The following is a 25,092-nucleotide window of genomic DNA, read 5'->3' as shown; positions in this document are numbered from 1 at the left end:
TTATGAGAGTTGTGATGATACTATGTTTCTGGACATAAAACCTAGTGGCTAGAACTCTGAGCCAGGATATAGGAGATGGTTGGAGATGGCTGGAGAGGATCTAAACCCTCAGCTCTTTTTTTCCCACAAAATAGACTTTATAATTATATCCTTACAGTGTTGGGAGAATATGTTTTTTACCTCTCCTGATGATATTAGGCTGCTGATAAACAAAATAATGTGGAATTCAGAGTGACAGAAGAAATCCTTGAAAATCTGTTAAGAAGGACACATTCCTTAGAATAAAGATTCCTGTGTTCCTGTTCTGTTTCAAGTAATGGTAGGTAGATATATTTCACATTAGGGAATCATGGTAAGATGTAAAAGAAACATTGGGAATAAGAAAAAGTATCATGGATTACTAGCCAGCTGGTAAATAGCACTGATATGGCTGAAAGTTCTAAGACTGACATTAAATCAAACATTTAATTAAAGGCTTGCCAGTATGCATGTTAGTTTGATTTGTAGATTTCAATTATTCTTTAAAAAAAAAAAAAAAAAGAGAGAGATTGATGAAGAAAATACAGAATAAATAGTATGCTTATGAGTTAACAGTATCACTAATTAGGATTTCCAAATGTAGAATGTGGACTAAACTCAACCCTTATTTTACTAGTGAGAATTTGGACATTGATCCACTGGGATTTAGCTACAGCAAAATATTCTTAAGAGTTTGTGACTGTATTTATACCTTTGCCCTTGAGTCAAGTGGTAAAGTATGGCTTGAACAGGAAGAGTACCCTGAAGAGGACTCTGGATATGCGTACAGTCAGTTCACAAGTGATTATGTGGTGAAGGTAAATTCATCATTGTAAATTCTTGCGAATCAAAAAGTCTGCTAAAACTTGGACTTCAAAAGCTGTTCCCCCTACCCCTCCACCTTCCAGAACAGTGTTTGGAAAGGAAGAGTCCAACTGCTCCAACACCATTGTACAAAAAGCGTTGTTCAACACTGTACTATTCTAAATAACCCAGAAGTTCAGCTATACAAATATATGATCCTGTGATAGCTTAGAGTGGGAATGTACACTGTATGATTATTCTGCAGTTGTAGCCAGTGAATTTGAAGTTGTTCATTTCTCTTTTCACTGAATGGGAAATCATCTCACACTACTTTATGCTGGCAAAAATGTGTGTGTGTGTAGATTGGTACTGTGAAGCCCTTGACATCTAACCTGCCCCACTCTGTGATCAGTACCTGGTCTTTAGGGTCATCGGTTTTTCTGTATGTATGGAATTAAGCTATTTTATCAAGTCTGATGGAAATGAAAACATGGTATGTTCTGCAAAAAAGGAAAGCAGAAATTAAAACAGGATTAAAAATGTGCAGTAAATTAGTGCTATCACAAACTGAAGTATTTTGAATCATTGTTTCTGAAACCAGAAGTGAAATCTTTTCTTCTTTCAATAGCCAAAAGTATTTTCTCTCTTGCAGGAGGCTTTGATATCTGGTCACACGGGGACACTGTGCAAATCTGGTGCTGTCCACTCAGTTGTTATTGATTACCAGCGTTCACTCTCACATGGTCTTTCTATGTATGGATGTTGTTCCACATAGCAGTGCATGCACTTCAGTTGCATTTTGCATTCTGTATATTGAATCAGGTTTCTGTGGGAGCATTTTTTATAACCTATTCCCTTCAAAGTCTTCCTAAAATGAAGCAATTTATCATTGAAGGCAAATATTTTTCTCTGAAATATTTTTTATAACTTATGGGATATATTCGATAAAGTTTTTCAAGACATTCATCTTCTTTATGAGAAATGACTGGAGTATGAAGGTGTGTTGAGAATGGGTAAGCCAGTAACTTGTACGTGCTATGCTGAACACTGCATGCAGAATTCAAGTGGGTGGATAAAATACTTGAACTGAAATGGAATAAACAAGGTACTGCATTTTGTATTTAAACTAAGTATGCACAGAACTTTGGAAACTCTAATATCAATAGCCTGGTGAAAGTATTCCTCGGAGTTCTTTCAAGAACTACAAACAGAAATTTAGGAACAAATTAGGACTATATGCAGATAGTCTGCATTGCTGGTTATATCTAGGTTTCTTATTGTCTGTCTGACAAGATCATAGATGTAACAGTAACACTCATACTTTAGCACAATCTTGACCATCTGAGTTTGGGCTAAATGTGCAGTATTAATGACATCTGTTACCTTCAACATGTTCTGCATCTTTGTCATGCTCTGTCTGTACTTTTACTCGAGACTGCTGCTTTTGTGCTGCTTAGTTTGCTTCTCTTTCATTTATTCTGCCCTGACCACCATCAGTTAGTTACCTGTGTGAGCATCTGTCACCTTTTCTGCCACCTTTAGAATTGCCATCTTTTCTCCACTCATACAAGAAGCTAAATGGAAAGTTTGCATTTTAATTAGAAAATAAGATTTCAAATCCTCTTATAGGACCTACCATAGTTACCCAAGAGATGCCTGGGAGTAAAAAGAATGCTGAGGATCTGAAAAGTCTGTGTCACATTTAACAGTGAGGAATTTCCAGTGCATTGCAGGCAAATATGTAATCAGTGAACAGGAGGATATGCTCCATACTATATACACTTTGAAATATTGGTGTGTACAATTTGCATCATACTGACAACCTGTTAACCTTTTTTTTTTTTTTTTTTTTTTTTTTTTTTTTTTAATGGGATATTGTGCCATTCACTTAGAAAGGGAAATACAGTAAAATTTCTCACCTTTAGATGGTAGTACAACGTATTTATGGGTATAACCTGCAGTTTGTTTAAAACTCAAAATTTCCAGTTTGTGGGAAATTTTGTTATTGCAACAAAGACAGAAGAGTTTTGGTCTGTCTTAATGGTTGTGAAAACTGCTGCTAAAGGAAACGAGCTCCTTACTTGCCATCAGCTGCTTTGCATGTCTCTGAATGTCTCCCCTTTCCCTGAACTAAGGTCATCATGCTTCCACAGGTTTCTATAGCACATGTGCCGTGTACAGTGCATGTGCATGTTCCTGTGTGGCAAAAAAAAACCAAAACAAAACAACAACAACAACAACAACAACAACAACAACAAACAAAAAAAAAAAAACGTATTTACTGAAAGGGTTGTTAGGCATTGGAACAGGCTGCCCAGGGAAGTGGTGGAGTCACCATCCCTGGAAGTCTTTAAAAGACGTTTAGACGTAGAGCTTACGGATATGGTTTAGTGGGGATTGTTAGCATTAGGTAGAGGTTGGACTCGATGATCTTGAGGTCTCTTCCAACCTAGAAATTCTGTGATTCTGTGATTCTGTGAAAATGCAAAATACGAATTTATTAGTTGTTCCCCATGTTTCCTGAGTTAACATGAAGAGTATGTTGTGGTTGACTTTTTTTTTTTTTTTTTTTTTTTTACACATCTGAATATCAATTATTGCCAAAAACAGTGTCTGACTAACTGGTAAAATCATCTGGGAAATCCTATGCTTCAACATGTGCTACGGTGGCTTTATCACTAAATTTATATTAAATTCATATTTTGACTAATTGTAAACGGTTATTTATACATTGGCAACACTTCAGCTGTATCTGGATTAATTAATTTGTTTTTCATTTGTTTGGTTTGTGGATGTACCTGAATTAATTAATGTGTTTTTAATTTGTTTGGTTTGTGGGTTCTAATGATGAATAACTATAAGTTTTCCATCGGTATGCATACCAAAATCTGGTTCAATAATGAGAATCCCTTGATAAAAAATGCCCATAAGAAAGTTAATTTGAAATAGTTACAGTGGGAAGTCTGTCTTTCACAGCCTCATGTGAAAGAGAGGAAAATGAGGGAAAAATAAAACCTTGTGAGAAAGGAAGCAATTTTTATCTATGTACCTTTTCTCAGCTTTGTTTCCATAAAGACAGGAAAAAATGATTGGATAGCCTAGGGATTTTTTTTTTCTTTTCTTTTTTTTTTTTTTTTTTCAGATGTCTTTCACAAAGGTGGATTATTTCAGTTCAGGACCTCTTTGAAAGCATAGCTAAGCACAGAAATAGAATTAAGAACTATTTTTGTGAATGCACCAAAGGAGCTGAGCTTAACAAAAATTTCCATTACCTGCCCCTGTGTGTACTGAAGTCTTTGAATTACGTACTCCTGAATCAAACGGCTCCTCTCATGAGACAAAAAGATAATCTTTTTTCATAAGCTGCACCCAGAACTGCTTTGCTTTGCGAAGCATGCTGGAGTTTTATAGTGGGCAGGCTGCCAGTGGGGCTGCAGATGGCCTGTGTGGACTGAGCCATGGCTGCCCCATGCAGGGCACAGCCAGTTCCAGCCAGCTCTGCTGTGAGCAAAACCAGCCCACCGTGCGCTGAAATTGAACTGAGCATCAGGAGGAGTTTATGTCACCTGTGGAAAATATATTTAAGAAAGGCTGGGAATGGCTAGAAGAAATGCAGGGGACACGGGAGATTTTGCCAGGGCAGGGAAGACACCCGAAGAGTGGCAAGGGAGGAGCAAGAAAGACACTGAGGCAACAGGGATTGAAAGAGAAAGTCCAAAGAAGTGGGGGGCAATAGGTTAACCAAAGTAAAATTCCTCGACTGAACACTTGTTTTCCGGGCAGTGACAGACTTTATAAATAGTAGTATTTGTGTCTATTCTCAAGACATTTGATAGAGTCCTTAAAACTAGATTTGCTGTGGTCAGGTGGGTCATACAGCCTTCTCCCATGAGGTGACTAGCTTGGTGGGTGAGCAGTGGCTGTTGTTTACTGTAGTAATGCTTTTGACACAGTCTCCTGTGGCATCCTCATAGATTAAGTGGTAGCTGAGTTTAGGGAAACAGACAGTGAGGGGGATTGAAGCCTGGCTGCATAGTTGGGCAGGCCCAGAGGGCCCAGATCAGCAGCCTACGGTCCAGCTGGAGGCAGCTGACCAGTGGTGTACCCCAGGGGCTGGTATGAGGTCCAGTCCTGTTCAACATCTTCATTAATCACTGGGATGATGGGCTACAGTGCAACCTCAGAGAGTTAGATGATGATACAAAACTGGGAGGAGTGGCAGATAACACCATATTAAAAGTGCTTATTTTTAAAAGCTGCAAAGGATTTATTTTTAAAGAAAGATGCTACTTTTAAAACCATATCACTGGCCAGAATTGCCTCCTCACTTGAGTTCTGAGCACGTCTCCTATCTCCACTGTCCCAGCTTTTACTAGCCTTGACCTTCAGTTTGAGTGCAGCTCACTGTGCTTTTTTCTGAAGAAATAAGTTAATGTAGAACTACCAAAAAAAATTACTTGGAGCTGAGTAATTCGATATTATATTCTCCTTTCAATGACATTATATTATGTTTTACAGAAGGAATGAAAAGTGTGCTGGTCCATTTCCTAATTTTCCTGAGTTTAGTGTCAAATGTCTCTTGTTTTCTTAGCTCAAGCAGGAAGAAAATGTATGTAGATCTATTTTATTATTGTTCTCCTGAACTACTTCTGGCATTGCTTAGGGAGTATGCTAGGAAGTATAGGTATCTTCAAGAGTTTGTGGTGTTTTTTTTTTTTTTTTTTTTTTTTTTTTTTTTTTTTTTACTGCGTGCAAGTCAACTGGATACAGAAGTATGTTACTTCATCGACTCTACTATTACCAGCAGACTCTTATGGGCAAAACAGTAAATAGTTATTAAGCCAGTCTGCAAAGAGGTTATGATCTTCAAATCCATCCTTATCTGCTTTCTGATCAACTCTTTAATTTTGGTTAGCAGGATAGGCAACTAGAAATTTATTTTTATAGCACTATAATGAATGGAACATTTTATACTTTGTAAGTCTCCTTCCGTGTAAGTCTTCTGTTCCTTTTCACTAAGCATGAGAGACGGCTACTCTCATCTAATTATTTATTAATTACTCTCATCTCATTTAGCCATCTAACAGATATGCATCTAATCTAAATTTGCTGTCTAGGTTCCCCTTACAGGCAGTACAACAACACAGACACTAAAAGAAAGTAACATACTGCATAGCATGATAGGTTATTTTGCTGGATAGTCTATCACCTTGTGGGATATCTCAGGTATTTGAGACAGCTGCGGTGAGTCATTCTTTGATGCTTTCTGTCCCCTTGTCACTACAAAGGGAACCCAGGAGATTAGCTCAGACTAGCAGTCCAGTTTCAACACCTTAAATCTGATGACATGAAAGCCACATGAATTTGCTAGTTTGCGATGCTGTATTTCATTCTGATCCAGGAGCTGACCCCATTAAGTTTTTCTTTGATATGGTACTTAGAGTGTAAGCTTCTGAAAGAAGCAGTCATATCTTCTATTAATAATTCCTTATTACAGTTGACCTCTGCCACTGTGGTTTTAAGAAAGGCTGTCCTTAGTGCTCCTCATTTTTATTTGCTAAACTTTTATCATACAAGCTGGTAAGAAAAGTAATTAGATTTACCAGAGGTCATTCTTATTTCATAATTCCTTTCAGTTAAAAGTCATAGAGAGAACATTTGAAATGAATTAAAGTTATAACCTCCTAAAGAAGATACATGACATTTTACTGTAGTGTAAACTTTTATGTCCACAAGACATTTATAATATTTTCAGAGATATGAAGAGAGCTTTCATATTTTATTTTTTTTAAAAAAAGCCCTTCATAGTGCAAATTGTGACACAAACGATACTTAATATAGAAAATACAAGGTTTCTTACTGTTATGGTATTTTCTCTTCAATCTTCTCATGTGTCTATTGCCATTCCCTCCTCTCCCCCTCCTAATGGCTCCTTTTAGTTGTGTGTCTTTATATTGAATTTTGAATGAAACTTACAGAAATGTCAGTCTGTCTCCTTTAGGGACTACAATTGAAATCATCAAGCTCACTTTCATTGTCTCCAGTTGGTGACAAATGGCAATTTTATTTAGCAAGGGATGGTTCTTTGTGAGACTGAATTGATGGATGAGGCCATAAGAGGTTGGGCCGGCTGACAAGGTTACCCCTACCAGCTGTCTGCCCATCCCTGCTGCCTGGGTGTCTGCGCTGCTTGTCAGTCAGCTTTTTGAACCATTGCTGTTTTTACTGTGTAGTGTTTTAAGGCATACTGTAATTGGTGACAGCTTAGTTTACTTTAAAACGCTGTGCTGCAAACTGTGGTGGTTCCAAAACTCACTGATGAGCAGCTCAGACATCTGTGCAGTAAAGGCCGGCTGGAGAGATAGTGTGGCAACAGCATCAGCTGTCCCCAGCATAGCCAGTCCTTTCTGATGTTCAGAAGTTCTTTATTTTATGCGCTTTTTGTTTTGTTTTGCTTTTAATGTTGCAAGTTACAATCAGCCTGCTGTCTAGGAACTCCAGCTTTTAAATATTTTTGAATGGGAATGTTAGCTGGTCCTGATATATAAGAACCCCAATAGTGTTTTCAGATTTCATTGCAAACTCATAAAATGTTTTTCACTCTTATATGTAGGCTGGAGCAAATGTACTGCTGCAAGATGTTAATGGAAACATTGCTCTTGATTATGCCATAGAAGGGACTGAATCCAGCAGCATCCTTCTAATGTACTTGGAAGAAAACGGTAAGTCAGCTCTTCAGATTCTGGAACGTTTTTATTGAACGTGACATCAAGTTGAAAAGAACAGATATTGATTTGACATATGTTAGCAACTCTGTTAGTTTGGAGATGGAGGGGAGGAATATGATCTGGAATCACAAAAGTTCTCAGTGTGTTCAGATTGGAACAACTAACACTGGTTAGGGACAGTGGCTGTTGTCAGATCTTCGTTTGCCCATTCATATGGAGATGCTACAATGTTAATTAGAAACAGAAAAATGGCAGTAATGCAGAAGCTTTTAAACCAAATAATTGAATGATGTCAGAAGTATTTTTTACATCTTATTTCATTTCCCATGTGAGTTATGTATACCATCAGAGTATGCTTTTATATGTTAAATATAAATCTCTGCAAATCTTCTGAATGGAAATGTATATGCAACTTTATTACTTATTTCACAATATTATTGTTTGGTTGGTTTTGCACTGAGGAAATGTAGCTAGATTTGTGTTATAAAATATGCCTAATATGTTGTAGATGACAACATCTGTATTGGAAAAAAACATTTGTTTTTCCAAATGTAGGTACAGATTCTGAAGTGACTTCTAGTATTGCTTTTGACTATAATTAACATTTTAAGGGGCTCATCATAAAACTGAAGAAAATGTATTAAGCAGAAAAAACAAAGAGCAGTAATAGAAAAATGTGTCATTTCACATTGTCTCCATATAAGAAATATGCTTTAACATAAACTAAGTTAAATTATGTTGTGTTAATGAATACTTAAAAGAAAAGTTAACTTAAACTGGCAAGGAAATCAGTCTTAGTGTCAAGTCCTATACTCTTGGTCCACAGAACATTGGTGTATTAAACAGGTGCATCAAAAGTTTGGTTCATCATCTTCAGTGGTCTGCTACTCTTCTTCCCTAACTATATGGATCACAAAGAAACCTTGGTTTGCACTTGTTAGAATTTAATTAGTATCTTCTGAAGTATTTAGATATTCTACTGTAGTTAAAAACATTATAGTTGATAAGGGAATCACTGGAGGAAATAAAGCTTTGTGGATAAGTATTAATTACTTTGAAGTGCCCAAAATAAAGGGATCTCTGAGGGTTGTTTTCATGAAACTCTCATCATAGCAATAATCCCCATGCACACCTGCACATGTATGGTCATACATGGAGCAATGTTATGGCCAAAGGTCTTGTTGCACAAGAGCATTATCTGATCCTGTAGTAAATAGCATCCCCAGCCTGCAGTGTTGTGAAACACCCTTGTATAGTCTCACACTGTAAATACAATGTGTAGGGCATTTTCCCTATTCTTTGTACTTCACCTGCATTCCTAAAAGTTTTTTTTTTTATATTTTCCATTCCATAGTGCAGTCTGATTTACAGCATTAAGATTGCTGTGTAAAATCATCTGTACTCTGTACATCTGTAATCATCTGTCATTGCTTTTTTTGTGGAGTTTACAAAGAAAAATAATATCACATGCCATATGGCTCAGCTAACAGGAAAACAAGAAGCTATCAATTTATTTTTATGAAAGAAAGTAAGATTGTAACAATCAGTTTTGATGGTACAGAGAACTTTGTTAACTGGGGAGATTAAAGTTCTTAGAAGTCTTTTATGTTTGTAATTTCTTACAGATTTTATCACTGGGGTAGTTTTACTGCTTCCGGTTGCCGATTATACTTAAATGAGCTAAACCACTATTTCCTTCCTCTTTTTTTTTTTTTTTTTTTTTTTTTTTGAAGGTTATTTTAGAGGAAGCATTGAAACCGCTTTTATCTCCCTTCTTTATTAGCAAGATAGAATTTAAGTTATCTTTCTTACTATTTGTCTGTTTTGTGGAATGCCATTAAAATGTCAGTTAAGCATCTCAGGGAAGACAGCAAACATGACATTTCTATACAAGTGATGGTTCCAATTTTGTTTTTCAATGTATGATTATTTGATAAGCATTCTTGTTCTTTAGTGTCTTAGGTATGTATTGAGAGGTCGTAAGTTAATGAACTCGTCCTTTCTTATTTCTGCAAGCATAAAAGCACTTTAGTCTTACTTCATACAGGCCTAAGCAAGCCACCTTTAAATTGGTAACCCTGCAGACCTTAAGTTTGGCATAGCCAGCTGCTAAAATATTTCTTCAGCTTCCCAGACAGCTTTCTTGAATAATTCCCTTCCACGCCTACATGACTTATAGCATCCAAGCTATCTAGTCTAATGTTAACTTGGATCTGTTCAACATGCTCTACAGATCTTAGTGATGGTCTCAGCTGTGCCCTGTGATGGCTCCGCTGGAGCTGTCTGGAACAGGCTGTGTCCAATAAGGGGCAGACCCTTGCCTCTTACACCGGCCAGCCCTGCAACCCCTTGTGCTACCAAAGCCTTGACACCTACATGAAATGCATTTGGTCATGTGTTGCTCAACACTGGTACTTTTTTATGAAAATAAAAGCAATATGAAGATCCCAGATAAGTATATTTTTCATCATTTTTGATTACTATTAATTAAAAAAAAATAAGAAAAAGGATGCCAAAGTATTCTAACACTGAGGTTGTGTTATAGAAACCCTTAAAAAGATCTAGTAATCAAATGGGGGAAATATGTGTACTGTTTCCTAAGTGCACTCAAGAAAAGCCACTGCTGCAGATCAATATAATTGCATAAAAATACTTTTCTAGACTTTCATATTTAAAGCTATGAAAAGCTTTTCATAGACCTTAAGGAATTATTGCTAACACACTACAATCAGAATGGACTAAAGTGTCAACATATGCAAGTTGTTAGCACTAAAGATCAGTGAACCTAAGCTTAAATTAAATTCCCTTATTATTATTATTTTTGAGCCGTGTGCAAAGTGGTGTAAATGTCTGCTTGTAAGTTTTCTACTACTAATGTTGAAGCAGTAGGTTGTCAGAAAATCAGGCAACCAACACCAAACAGCCTCAGGGTAGTTTAAAGCTTTTTACTCTGTTCTTGGTTGGGAATCACCTACCTGTAGGACTATAACACACAAATAATCAATTTTCTGTGTAGAGCTAGATTAAATGCTGATAAAGGAATAGGTGACAGCATTGCCTGTGAGAACCAAGGGACTAAACTTCATGTTTCACTAGATCCCTTCAAGTCCTAAAAATGAACCACACAGAAAATGTGACACATTGAAAATGTTGTATTTGAGAGCGTTCATCTGTCTTCCTTTGGCCTGTTTTAAAAAAATATTTTTATTTTGTATTATTAGATTTAATAGACCACCTTAGTTTTTACATTTTTTCACTTTTGAGGAATTAACTTTCAAGTCTTAGACTCCTCTTACTATTTGTATGCTTCCAGCGTGCAAATGTGTGGTCAATTAAAGAAAAAAAATCCATCATATGGAAACATTTTGTTACCCATATGTTTTTATCAAAGGAAGAGCCTTTAAACTCACTGTGCAGACTTCTGGCACTTGAATTAACATTTTAAGTTATAGTCAGTAGGTTATAATCTACTTTGTAAGTGACTCTAGAAGGAAAACAGGGATCTCCTTGACTAATAGCCTTTACAGAAATTTGAAAAAAATTGTGAAGAACATCAGAAATGAGGGATGGCCTTTTAGTATCCTTTTGAAGTGCTTACTGATGAACAATCTAATTCTGTTACCATCAGAAATAAAAGACCAACATTTATAGAATATCTAAAATTACCATAGAATCATAGAATGGCTTGGGCTGGAAAGTACCTTAAAGAAAGTACCTTAATTCCAACCCCTCTGTGTGGCAGGGATGCCACACAGTAGGTCAGGTTTCCCAGGGCCAATTCTAACCTTTAACAAGTTAGAAAAAAGTTTTCAGTGTCCTGCATGTATCCACAGGTCCTGCAACCTGTTTGCCACACTCCCAGGGGTTTGGCTGCCTGTGCTCAAGGCCAGCTCTGATGTGGTAGAGCCGTGTAGCTTGGGGAACAGTTGGCTGAGAGGACAGCTCAGTAGTGGGACGGAGTTGGGAGATGCCTTGTCATGATCTTTCACTCATTCCCTGGCTCAAGAGCCATGGTCCTTGGTCCTTGGCCCTTGCCTGAGCCATGTCTTGGACCCTGACCCACTGTCTTGGCTTCCTAGCTTCATAGGACTGTTGGTTGGCCCAGATTCCCAGATCGCCAGACCTGGCTGATTTTCTTGTTGGGTATGCTGAGGCTTGCCCTGGGCAGTGAGGACACTGCCCCGTGTTCCCTGGCACTTGTTGAGTAGCCTGATCTTACAGCTCTCTCACAAAAACATCCAACCATAACATTAAGAACTTGCAGAGAAATATTGAGTACAGAAGTATTGTACATGATTAGCTAGTTTAAGACATGATGCTTGTCTCGAGTAACCAGGTGATGGTACACTTCTTTTGCTTCTGCATTCTAGTATTAACATTACAAATAAAATAAACATGCAAGACATCTCCACAGATGAATGCTTTAGGATTAAGCCTTGAGATTGTGCCAGTCTGTTAAAATAAATGAGAGTTATTTTTGTTATCATACAAAGTAAGAAGAGACTGAATTCATGTAGCTAATTTTAGTTAGGTGGGTCATCAACATCCATATTATAGAAGAGAGAGTGTATTTCACTAGAGTGGGAGAGTTGTCACTCTGATGTCTACATGAGGGGAAAACAGGAATTTCATTTCTGATAGATTTTCAGAGTAAAAGGAAATAACCTAAACATCATTCATTTGCTTTGACAGCATATATAATAATAGCTTTAAAGACAAACATGTGAAACCCAGCAACAGCCATCAGTCAGTACTTCTGTAATGAATTAGAGCTATACCCTCAGTAGTTTTGCGAGTATGCATTCTTTTGCACATACTGAAAATACTGGCTTCCCTTCTCACATAATAATTGTTGCTGAAAAGTATCTGGTCACATCCTGAACTTTGAAAATCAGATGAACATAATGCTGTTAAGTGATGTTCACAAGAGCTACTGAACTGTGTAATTTTACAAAACTGATGCTCTTTGTAAAGCTATCTAATAAGTGTCCAGTAGAGCTGAAACTTTATGCAAATAAAGCTGGATGAAGTAACAGCCACACATGAATAGTATCATGAATGAAAATGAATATATCAAGAATGGTACCATGATTATTTTTTTCTCACTGATTGTTTGTGAACACATCTATCCTGTACTGTGCCACACAGGGGAAAAACATCTGAGGTATGGTATCCCCAGAATTATAGAATATAGATCAACACTTTGGGTTAAAAGGAGCAATTGGCTTCTCACAGCTGTTTCAAGTTTATACCATACATTTGTGCTTGCAAGACATGATGATATTGACCTTTCTTAAAGACTCCTACATGCCCATTAGAGATGAGACATGTAAATTAGTTAGAAAAAGAGTTGCTGCTGGGTGTCCTCGAGTATAGAGCTTTGGTCTGGTCACAGAAACAGGTGTCTGCCTGACAGAGACACTTCTTGGTAATGGATGTTTCTGAGGAAAATATTTTTGTAGAAATTCTCAGTTCTGTTTGCCATGTATTGCTTTAAATGAAAGTTACTTTCCCCTTTTTTCTCTGAGGTTTTTACATTCCTTAGGGTTGTCAGTTCTATAGCCATATCCCAGAAAGGGAGAGAGAGCCAAAGTAAATGAAATGGCCTTGTCAGGTGTTTCTCGTAAATGTGGAGAACTGATACATTTTGTAGCTTTTAGGTTATGCTGTTGCTTGTCATCAGCACTGACACTCATCACCCAATGCTGTGCTCTGCAGGGTCACTACCATTTTAACTATTCCTTTTCCATCTCGTCTCCTGCAGAGTTTGAGAACATGTAGCTCTTCTGATTTTACAGGGTATTTGGAGTGTATTTTCTATCTTATGCCTTTTTCTTTGACTTTCCTTTTTATTTTTTTTTTCAATGTGAGTCTGTTCCCATACTACATGCCAATTTGGTTTTCTTCCTCTATTTATTCATGCTGGCTGTCGTCCCGTTTCAGCTGAATATCTAAACCATATTTTCCCTTTGAAAAGCAGCATGAAGGTCATTCTTTGATTCAGACTGCGAAAGTTACTGTATGGGTAACATTTTTTTTTATTCCATCTAAACTCATGAAAACTATCACTCCCTGGAGAGGGAGAGAGGATTCTGCAGAATTACAAACTTGATTAAGGGAAAGCAATTACTGACCAAGTCTCTTTCTTTGAGTCTCAGGGAACGATGCACATGCTTGGTAAAGCTGATTCTCAGTTAGTTCCTCACTGGAGAAGCCTCCCCTCTCAAATCCAACATTTCCTGAGCTCTCGGGATTCAAAACTCTGCAATTCTGTGATTGCAATATTTTTTTTTTGCATGTTTTCATTCTATTTTCTGTAAAGGCAGCAGAAAGGAATCTCTATTGTTCTTGTAGCATTTTCAAAACTCATTTGGACATTGCTAAAATATAGCCTGTGGAACATGTCACTGAGGTATCTCACTTGTGCCTTTTGTGTAGCATTGTTTATGCATCTTCTCTGAGCTGATGTATGCTTAAATGTGTAATTATATGTATGTTAGAATTTTTAAAGCAAATGATGCAACTCAACTCTTCTTGATTCCTCTTTCAGCATGAGTGAAGTTAAATTTTCAAGTCAGGTATTTTGGGGACCCACAGAGAGTACACAAAGGTGCTATCAAATGTGCTTTGCAAGGCAAGGATCAATATTTCAATCAATCAGTCTTTTGTCTTTTTTTTTTTTTTTTTTTTTTTTTTCTGATATTGTATTGGTACTGGTATTTCTAATTTGTAAACTGTGAACATAGTTTCCATGTTTGAGTGTTATAGGTATTATGCAAGGTCAAAAGGTACATTAATTTCTACCTGTCACCTCTCTCCTTGAAAACCAAAACTTACTGTAGATGCTTAGTGGAGACATCAAAAGAAAGACAAAAATTGACATAAATTCTGTCAGTAGTAATTTAAATAGCCTTTTTCATCAGGTATAAAACTATACATATATTTTATATATTACATGTATTTTAATCTTTCCTACTTGACAGCATTAGATAGAGCTTAATCGTAGCCAGACAAGTTTTGTTTCAGCTTTTCATTCCATATAATCTGCTTAACAGGTAGAGGCAATGTTACAAATGATGACTAATTTGGGGTGTATGTAGTCCTTCATTACTTAGCATTTTGGAAATTTAAACTTCTGCATTTGAGAGAGTTCGGCTTCTAGGGCAAGAATGTTAAACTATCAATTTACTGTTGCAAAAGCAGGAGCTAGGAAGAAATGGGAAGGTAAAATAACGCGACATCAGTAATTTGTAACTGTCATGAGGTAGGTTTAAGTTATTACTGTGAAATGCGATGAAGGCATAAAAAAATCTGTTCTGACAAAATGAATAAATACATTGATTCTTAGGAGGTACTCAGAATGTCATATATAAAATCTACATTGTGTCCCAGTCTAGCAACTGTCAGTAAATATAGTATGTTTGCACATTATGCTTTTGGGTGGTTATCTAATTTAAGCTGTCAATACAAATACCTATGTTTGTCTGAATTGAATTTATATGAAAGAGCACAGGTTTTAGTCCAGGTGCAGAACATGTCTCATTTTCTCCAGTTTAGGTTCACATTTGTCTTTTACATTTGGTATCATTTAGTATCATTCGGGTGGCAAGTATGAAAATAAGAGATAAGTAAATGTGGTCAGCAAGACAATGTTCACACTGAACACTTCACCTTAGAGCTGCAACTTAGAGGTGCTGCATGCAAATAAAATTCAGAACATAGAGCAATGTGTAGAACAGCATGTTAGAGAAAGAAAATGAATGGGATTCTTTGTTGGACTACATGTGGTATACCCATTTGTGTAAGCTCCAGCATAGCTTTAAACTATGAAACTTTAAATATGCTTTTACCCTGAAACATGCTTCAGTCCTTTTACTAATGAAGAAAACCCTGCAGGAATTGTTGAAAAGTAAATGTGAAATGAATCATTCAAGTAAAAATATTTAAGCTACATACATATTATTTAATTTAATTTATTATTTGTCACTTTTCACCTCACTGACAAATGTGGAAGAGAACCAAGAAATCATTTACTCGTATGGTTTTTGTTATGTCATGACCATGGCGGAGAGGAAATATTTTTATATTCTAATTACATTTTCTATATATGGATGTAAATGACCACTGGAAGTTATGAGCAGAAGAATCAAGCCCTGAATTTTGGTTAGATATTCCAATCAGGCCAAAGCCAGTTGCTAATTTAGCCACTCAGCAATTTTGTTGTACCCGCCGTTTCTAATTTTAAGTCTCTTCAGACTGGAGGCCATGCTTTCTTTTGGTTATAGACTGCCTTGCGTATCTTCCTTTTAAAGCTGTACTTTGACAAGTGTTTCTTTCAATAGCAATGCTGACTCAAGCAGTCCCAGGCTCTTCATTCCTTTCATCCCCTCCCATTTGTTCCTGCCTCCAGACCACATTTTCACTAGGTTTATAGGCCTTGCAATGGTCCAGGCTCAGCTGGAAAACTAATCCTGGCTAAAAATAACCTAGGCAAATAAAAAAGCATTGAGTTTTAATGTCACTTGCTTCACTTCACAATCTCTGAAGCAGTTGAGCCGACAGATATGAGAGGTTGGTCTGGGGCACTGTAATGAATACAGAGGGGTGAAAGAATGCAGTCAAAAATAATATTCATTCAGTAAGTCTTAAAGACTTGGAGTGGCTTCCCTCAAGTGATTTTTTCCCATTCACAGCTGTTTTACTTCTCACAGGTTCAGTGTATTTAATGATATTCCAACTGCTTTGCTTACAACTGCTCTTGCAAGTTAACAGGGGTTCATGACCATGTATCTGTTATTACTGAATGACACTAAATGTAGTGACTGATAAATAAAGATATGAATCAGGTTGTTGGTAAATATGAGCAAGTAAACACATTCTGTAAATATACACTGAAGTCTAATTAAATGATGACTAGCCTTTTACAAAACCAGGAAACAAAATCATATGTGTTCTTGACTGCTGAATGGAATAGCAGAAGGCTTTAGTCTTTTCATTTTTCCAGGTGTTGAGCTGAATTCATTGCGTCAAATGAAGATACAGAGACCTATGACAATGCTTACAGATGTCCGACAGCTCATAGCAAGTGGAGGAAGCGTGAATCAAAAGAATGATGATGGAGTTACCCTGGTGAGTACCAGTATGTAATAGAGTTTCAGCCCTGTGAATACACATGTACTTCAACTGTAATGGTGAGTATTGCAAGTACAGATGCAAGGCTGGGCCGTTCTGTACAAAAAGACACGAAGGAGTGTAGGATTTTGGTTCTTATTTGTCCTTTTAAAAATAGATATATGTCAATGCCCTGCACAGTATAGATTTTGAAATAGGCTAGTGCAATATCTGTGTCTTAATGTCAACTTTCTTATTCTTAGCCACTGAATACACAACACAAAAAAATCAGTAACAAAAAAAAAATTGTGTTCTGTAGTTTAGAACTAGAGCAGATACTTATGATCTTTGACATTCTGTGTAAGAGAGGGCCTAAAACTTCTCTGAGTGATTACTGTGTTAGGCTCATATCTTTTGGCTGAGCTAGTGTAAAACAGTATTTCATGAAGCTATCCCGTCTTGATTCAGTGTAAGGAAGCATAGGAAGCATGCACCTTATTCTTGGATAAATATTCCCGCTTCTAAATTTGCTTGTTATTTGTAATCATAGGTTCTCATTTTTTTTCTTTTTCTTTTTTTTTTTTTTCCTAATAGATATTACTACTACTTCAGCTACCAAATCATTTTTAAATTAATGTACTTTTCCCTAAATAGCAAGTCTGTGAAATGTTCTCTTTACATATATTTTTTTCAAGTTAAATCAGAAATGTATGTGTTACTGAACCATTCCATTTATGCTGAATTATGTTGTATGATAATGAATTAATACTAGATCATTTGTATTTAGTTCCGTGTTTTAACATCTGTGGAGAGTTTAAACTATTAGTATTCATATTCAACTATTAGCTTCATATTTGGGTTTGGTGAATCCTAGCACTGGCTGTATATGTGCTGAAAAGCTGTTGACTTTTGGGGTGGCTGCCTCAAGGCAGTTAACTGTAGTTAAAAACAGGAGGGTTTAAAAACAGTTAAAAACATCCTTGTTGGATGGGAAGGAATGAGGGAAGTTTTGTTTACTTTCATTCATAAAAGCATTAATTTAACTTCTACTTTCTTGATACCTTTAAATTAAGCTGCTAACTCAATACAATGTGAGTTTTTTGTACATTACTCTTATTGCCATTTTGGTCTGAATTGGCTTCATTGAACCAAGTCAAGAACTTGCCTGATTAGCACTTCATAAAACCTTTTCTGTAGTTAGCAGAAATAGCTGAAATACATGTATGAAATGTGTTTAACAGTACTGCATATACCAGAAGAAAAGCATTTTTGATAGTTTGTTTCTTCTTGTTTGGTGGGATGTGGACAAAGGGGATATTTTTGGGCACAGTTTTTATGTTGAACTTTGATTTCTGGACTTCTTTCATAGTCTTGCCACAAGTAGCTACAGAGTAAATCATTTTGCTTTTGTTTGAGATTTTTATGTGAAAGTTTTGTCTTACAAATTGGTGGGAAATACAGAATTTGTTAGACTACTCTGTCTCTATTCATGGGTGTGGAGTCAGCCAGTCTGTAATAGCTGTGTGTGTATCAAAGGGCTCTGGGAACAGTTTTTTGTTGCTTTAAATATATCAGTACAGAGACAACAACAAATATGTCAGTTGTAAGGAGAAAATGAGATGTATTTTCTTTTGATAGAATCTAAGATGATACAGTTTACAGCAGGAATATAATTATATTTGAAAGCGAATGTACCAAAAACCACGAGTCTGTTGCTTTAATCCTATCGATTGACAGTCACCAAGTCTTTTTTTTTCCCCAAGTAATACGTTGTGTTTTTTTTTCATTTGCTTTCACTCTTTACTGTGCAATCAGTTGAATATATATTATGTTCTCCATTTCTGAAGGTGTATTGTAAGCCATAGCCAGAAGTACATTCTTAATTTGATATCAGGCATACTGAGAAGATAAACTTGTCAACACAGTGACAAGCTGTATCAGACTTATTGCCAGTTTGGAAGAACACTTTTGCACAGGACTGCCTTAAGAGCTGACTACATCTTCAGTGCAGATTGCTAAGCAGCAGATTAAGTACCTTATGGATGGAGTAGGTGCTATAAGTCCTGAACAGAGAGCAGTAGATTGGGAAAAAATGTATAGTCCAACTCACTTCTCAGCTTGATGTTCTACTGTATTTTGGTATATCTCTGGAAAACCTATACCTGTTGGTACAAACATAAACCACTTTCTTTGTGGCTGCAAAGGTGGAGAAGAGTGGCACTGAGCCCTGATTTTTCCACATCAGGAATTAATTCTTTGTAGGTCACAATCTTTTCTTCATACATTATCTAAGATCATGCATAAATTAGGATCAATTAGGAAACATTGATGACATATGTATACGCTCTTTTGGATTCATAGCACATATGTAGGTGTCTATGCAGTACAGACACAGAATGATATGCGGTAAAACTATTTTTTTTCTGATAAATTCTCCTGTAATAATTTTTTTCTTCAAAAGATTTTAGTCATAAAATATTTCCTTTGTCCTCTCAGCTTTTAAACTTCTTTAAAATAACACTTGTCAGATTGATGTTTGAATAGAAAATGTAATTTCTTTTGTTAAAAACAAAAAGCTGAAGCTATATCACATTAAGGGAAAATATTGAGGTTTTTGTACATTTGAAATTAGAACATTTATGGTGAACAGAATTGATGTTCTGCCCCCATTCTAGGGGAAGATTTTTGATGTGCTGTAATGTGTTTCACCCCTCTGCATCAAGAATGTTCATAAAGAAAACTTTATGCTTATTCTCTGCAGATACAGCTGAACCAGAAGTAAAAAAAAAAATAGTGGCAAAAAATAGCTGGACTCAGTTTTTGGTGTCTCCTATGCTTAAAGTGACTTTACAACCCACAGTTCTAGTAAGAGGTTTATTGCAAGAGGTTACTTGCCATTAGCCATCCATTCCAGTTCTCAAAAAAATTGTCTGAGGCTAACAATGCTTCAAGGGGCAAACAAACAAAATAAACAAAAAAACCATGTGGTTGCACTACATTATTTTAGTGTACAGGTTACCCCTGTTCTGCAGTCTTACTGAACCCTGTTCTTATTGACCTTTACAAGGATTGATTTTTTCTGACTGTGGGTGGGGAATTACATTCTGCCAACTTCCAAATGCAAATTTTGTCTCCTTTGCTCCCAGAAGTGTTTGAAATCATAGCAAAGAGCCATGAGAAAATAAACACCACTACCCTGTGAACTGAATCATTCTGGTCATGTGAAGTATCTGCCTCAACAGAGCTATTCACTGTACATAAGAAACAATTTCCACTAAAATTTTCAAATTACAAATTTTCCTTCATGTAGGATTCCTTATTGCGTTTCTTCTTTCACTTGATTATTACTAATGTAAGTAAATTATGCTGCCCTACCACATCATTCTCGATGAACCCAAATTCTCAAATCAGCCATTAACAAAGATAATTTTTGAGCTTCGTCTTTCACTTTTGTGACATTGCAGTTCTTAGTACCTTATCTCTCATTCTGCTGTTGCTACTCCTATTAACAAGCCATGAGAAAGTACAGATAGCTTTGAAGTTGTCCCTGCTTTAATGGGAAGTTGCACTATGAGACCACCAGAGGTTCCTTCTTACCTGAGTTTCTCTCATTCTTTTACTTTATTTCCCTCTTTCTCTGTCCCACGTTACCTCTGAAATGAATTATAGTGGTGTAGAAAATCAACTTAAACTATTGAAGCAATACCACTCTAAATACTAAATGATCTAAATTATCTTGTAAAGCAACACAACACAAGAAGAACAAAGTGTATGTGGTATTTTTTAAGAAGGTGTTTTTTGTTACCAATGTTGTGCAGCAAGGTCAATGTGCTTAAATTGATTATGTGTTAATGAATTCCTCTTACAATAAAGTAATGTCAGCTCCTATCTGGTATATTTGAACTGTTGCACAAGAAAGTTAGGTCTAGGCCAAGCTCTGCTGAAATGTGTGAATTTACCTGGGCTCTTGAAGTCTGTGAATACGCTTGAAATGGATATTGGGTATTTGCTTGAAATTGTATGAAAATTTCAATTTGTCTAGTGATACTAAATTTGTCTAGTGATACTAAATTGTTTATATAAATGTCAGTAAGCTGATATTCTTATTTTTGTTGGGTTTTCTTTATAAATGATAAGTAAGATTATGTGGTGGTTTTCTAGAATGTTGCGTTCATGTATGTTTTGAATTTGTTGTTACTGTGATTTATCCAGTATGTCTGTAAGGGAACCAAGATATGCAATAGTGCATTATTATTATTATTATTATTTTTTTTTTTTCATGAGAACTGTAAACTAAACATCTCAAGCTATTTTCATATTGCAGCTGCACATGGCCTGTGCAAATGGATACAAGAATGTTGCATCTCTGATACTGGATCACGGGGCTGATCTCAATGTAGTGGATAATCAGTACTGGACACCCCTACATTTAGCTGCGAAGTATGGACAGGTAAAGCATGATTTCTTTACCTTCTTTTCTTTGTAGTACTCTAGCGTAGCAATAGCAAATATGTTCAAGACAGGGAGACTGTTCCGTTTTTAATGTGAAAAACATACTCGTTTCTGTACTGTAAGTGGCATATGGAAAATGACAGAGATCATTTGAGAATAAACATTGTAAAGCTATCAACCCAGTAAAATTAAAATCAACAGCAATTTGTCTCTGGCAAAAAATTAAATTTGCACTGAAATTTGAAAAGGAGCCAAAAAAAGCACTTTTGTCTGCTGTTTTCTTATATTCTGATGTCAAACTCTTATTTTTAGCTAGCTTATTTGCTGTGTATATTTCTGTAAATGTACAGGATTCACTTAACACAGTAGTTGCATTCAGAGTTTTCCAGTCTCTGAGCTGTGGAACAGTGCTCTGGGAGTGGGATTTGGAGGCTGTATCTAAATATGACTTGTGCGTCTCACATCCCATCATTTCATATTTCCTTTACCCTTAGTCTCCCAGAACATGCTCAGTACTCCTTTCTAGTCTGACTACTTCACGGTTGCTTTCCACAGCTCCCACTGACCCACCTGACAACTAACAAATCACCACTTACCCACAGACACCTTCCAAAAACGTCTCTGATGCATCCTAGCTCAGCATCCCACTCCTGCCCTTTCTCCTGTCAGGTTTCTTTTGCAGCTTCTGGAAAATTCACCCCATCCCATCTTTGTCTTCCACCAGGAGGGACTGAGACATGCTCTGCTGTGGACACAACACTAAGCTTCACTGTGTTTCTCTGAATACAAATTGCTTTTTTCTCTTCAGATTCCTTCTGATGGCAGAGCTATCCTTCCTGACACTGTGGATGTAGGTGTACAGGGTTCGTCGGAAAATGTTATAAATTGTAGCTGTCAAGCCATTACCCTATTTCTTTGGTATTTTGCCATCTTGTACTTCTGTCACTTTGACTATCAATCATGCTTTTAAAAGTAACTCAGAATGGCAAAAATGTGTTGCTCCTAAACAGGACTCTGTATTTTTTTTTTTTTTAATTCTTTAATAAATATAAATAAAATCCTGTATAGACTTCTGCTGGAATATCAACTTCATAATAATCTTCACAATAGCTTCAGATAATTTTAATTCTGTCTGTGATCTCAGTGGAGACAATGCTATTTATTTAGCTGAATCTCTATTCAATAATTGATGAGAAGCAGGATTTTTGTTCATGTCTGTTTCTCATAATCTAGTTGCTTGTTGGTACTCAGGTGACTAAATCTGTGAATTACAAGAGGCTAGTGCTGAGATACAAGGGGTGGGATGCTGCTGATGTTGTAACATCCTTGATGGTCTGCATAGGAATCCAAGATGACTTTTTTATGTGTTTGGTTTATTTGTTTTCTGCAACTGACATTAGCTACTTGGACTTGTACAAAGCATGTGACAATGTCCCTCGTGATACCCTTGTCTCTAATTTGGAGAGACAGATTTGACATATGGACCATTCAGTGGGTAAGGAATTGGCTGGATTGTCACTCAAAGAGTTGCGGTCAACGGTTTAATGTCCAAGTGGAGATCAGCAACAAGTGGTGTTCCCCAGGGGTCAGTATAGGGACTGACACTGTTTAACAACTTTGTTGGTGACATGGGCAGTGGGATCAAGTGCACCCTCAGCAAGTTTACTGATGACACCAAGCTGTATGGTGTGGAATGGAGGGAAGGTATGCCATCCTGAGGGACCTGGACAGGCTTGAGAGGTGGGCCCATGCAAACCTCATGAAGTTCAACAAAGCCTAGTGCAAGGTCCTGCAGTTGGGCCCGGGTAATCCCAAGGACAAATACAGGCTGGAAGGAGAATGGATTGAGAACAACCCTGAGGAAAAGGACTTGGGTGTTTTGGTTGATGAGAAGCTTGACATGAGCTGGCAATGTGTGCTTGCAGCCCAGAAAGCCAACCTCATCCTGGGCTGCATCCAAAGAAATGTGGCCAGAAGGTCGAAAAAGGTGATTCTCCTCCCCCGCTCTGTTCTCCTGTGACCCTACCTGGTGTGCTGAATTCAGCACTGCACTAGAAGAGGTTTCCCAGAGAAGCTGTGGATGCCCCATCCCTGGAAGTGTTCAAGGCCAGGTTGGATAAGGCTTTGAGCAATCTGGTCTAGCATAAGGTGTCCCTGCCAATGTCGGGGAGGTTGGAATTAGATGACTTTTAAAGTCCAACCTAAACCATTCTATGATTCTGTAATTCTGTCATTATGTCCCAGATGATGGGGGCAGTGATTCATACTATTCCCAGAGCTGTCGGTGAGGAGCCAGGGACCAATTCTGCTAGTCACTGTACAAACACTTTGGGTACACGTGGGTGAAGACAAATGAAGTAACATTGCATTCTTCATCACTAAAAATAACAAAATAGAGAGGAAATATCTTCCCTATGTAGTGTTAATAATGAAGCTCGGAGATACCTTCTTTTCATTGTAGATAATTTGCCATCCTTATTTAGAAGATAGACGTGGTTTGAATGTGGTTTCTCTTTGTAAAAATCAATTAAATCATTTAAATTGCTTTATCAAGAGGGATTTATTAGATGACAGGAAAATATTTCACACAATAGCTAAGCCACCAGTGTTTTTAAAATTTCCTTTCTTATGATAATTTTGAAAAACATTTAGCCTTAATGTGAATTCATGTGCATATCGTATTTACAATTCCATTTTTAGTAGTAATTATAGACAAATACAAGCATTGTTACTTTTTAGGGGAGAATATAGTATGGCAAGGTGAGAATTATCTTAGTCAAGATGTGATTTGAGATAATCTGTTTTAAATAAAAATATATTTATGAGAAATTAGTTATTTTTTAGCCAAAATTATTCTTGTTTCCTGAGAAAGTCATTAATATAAATTCTTGACTCTGGCCCTTTCAGTTTCACCCTCTTATAGCACATATTTTTGGTAGGCTTTGTTTAAAGGTTTCACTTAAAAAGCTTGCTGCAGTGATAAACTGTATGCTTTATCAGAAGACAGTAAAAAATCTTTTTGGTTTAGTTTGATGCACGACCATTTGTGCTTCCAGTGGGAAAGACAGCCATTTTAAGGTGTGATAGACTGGCTTCCTTACAATTTCATATTTAAATGAATGAATCAGAGCCATTTAGATTCTAATAAAGATGCAAATGTCTTTTAAAATGTGAAAGTATAGACACAAAGTATCCCCTGAATCTTTTACTGTCTTTTCTGTCAGGAGTTTTATGTATTTTAATTCACATTTTTAAAAAGTTCATTTGTAATGCATTCTTCCACCTCAGTTATACTACAGATGCATACTACTTTGAATGTTCTTTTCAATCATTGAGCTGATTTCTTTCCTTCTAGCCCCCATCCAATTTATTATTATTATCATTATATTTTATGAATCATGTGAACTGATAATTCTTTCTGTCTATGAAATAACTGTAAAATTCATATCATTCAGATATATTTTTTGTCTGGTGAACCTGCTTATCTTACTAAAATGCAATTGAACAAGTTGTACAAGTTGCATATTATGTTCTTGGAGTGCTTTATGTTATAGACTGTACATACATACATCACCTTATGAAAAAAGTGAGTGGTGATATTCTTATGAAGAAATTGTTATGTAGGTTTAGAGTGACATAAATACTCAGCTGAAAGAACAGAGCTCTGTACATATAAAACTTTTTGTTTGTAAATACACAAAATACTAAAGAAGAATGACCCCCACACACCTTGATATGGCTATTTGTATGATCATAACAAGAGTAGAGTTGGTACTAATTCACTTTACATGGAAAAAAATAAATTGAATCCACTGAAGTTTAAAATTTATAGTGAGAAAATTTAATTTGGAGCTGTAAAGGAGGAAATTTATGAAGAATATAGGCACTGGAAGCATAATGTTACAAAACTCAAGTTGTAAATTAATACGCAATGTAAGTGGATCTTAAAAAGCTTATTTCTCCAGCTTCCACAGTAAAC

General features: G+C 36.5%; 1 protein-coding gene across 6 annotated transcripts in view; it reads left to right on the top strand.

The window, feature by feature from the left end:
- MYO16 (myosin XVI) overlaps positions 1–25,092 on the top strand; it is a 376,631-nt gene that overhangs the window by 142,766 nt on the left and 208,773 nt on the right. For all 6 annotated transcript variants that reach the window (XM_084526026.1, XM_084526029.1, XM_084526030.1 and 3 more), the window contains exons 5-7: positions 7,436–7,544; positions 16,555–16,679; positions 20,986–21,111. In XM_084526026.1, coding sequence (XP_084382152.1) covers positions 7,436–7,544; positions 16,555–16,679; positions 20,986–21,111 — 360 coding nt within the window. The remainder of the gene's footprint in view (positions 1–7,435; positions 7,545–16,554; positions 16,680–20,985; positions 21,112–25,092) is intronic.

The sequence above is a fragment of the Aythya ferina genome, assembly GCF_964211825.1.
Source record: "Aythya ferina genome assembly, chromosome: 1".
Taxonomy (NCBI): domain Eukaryota; kingdom Metazoa; phylum Chordata; class Aves; order Anseriformes; family Anatidae; genus Aythya; species Aythya ferina.
The sequence above is the reverse complement of the archived record's forward strand: the minus strand, read 5'-3'. Positions and strand labels throughout refer to the sequence as shown.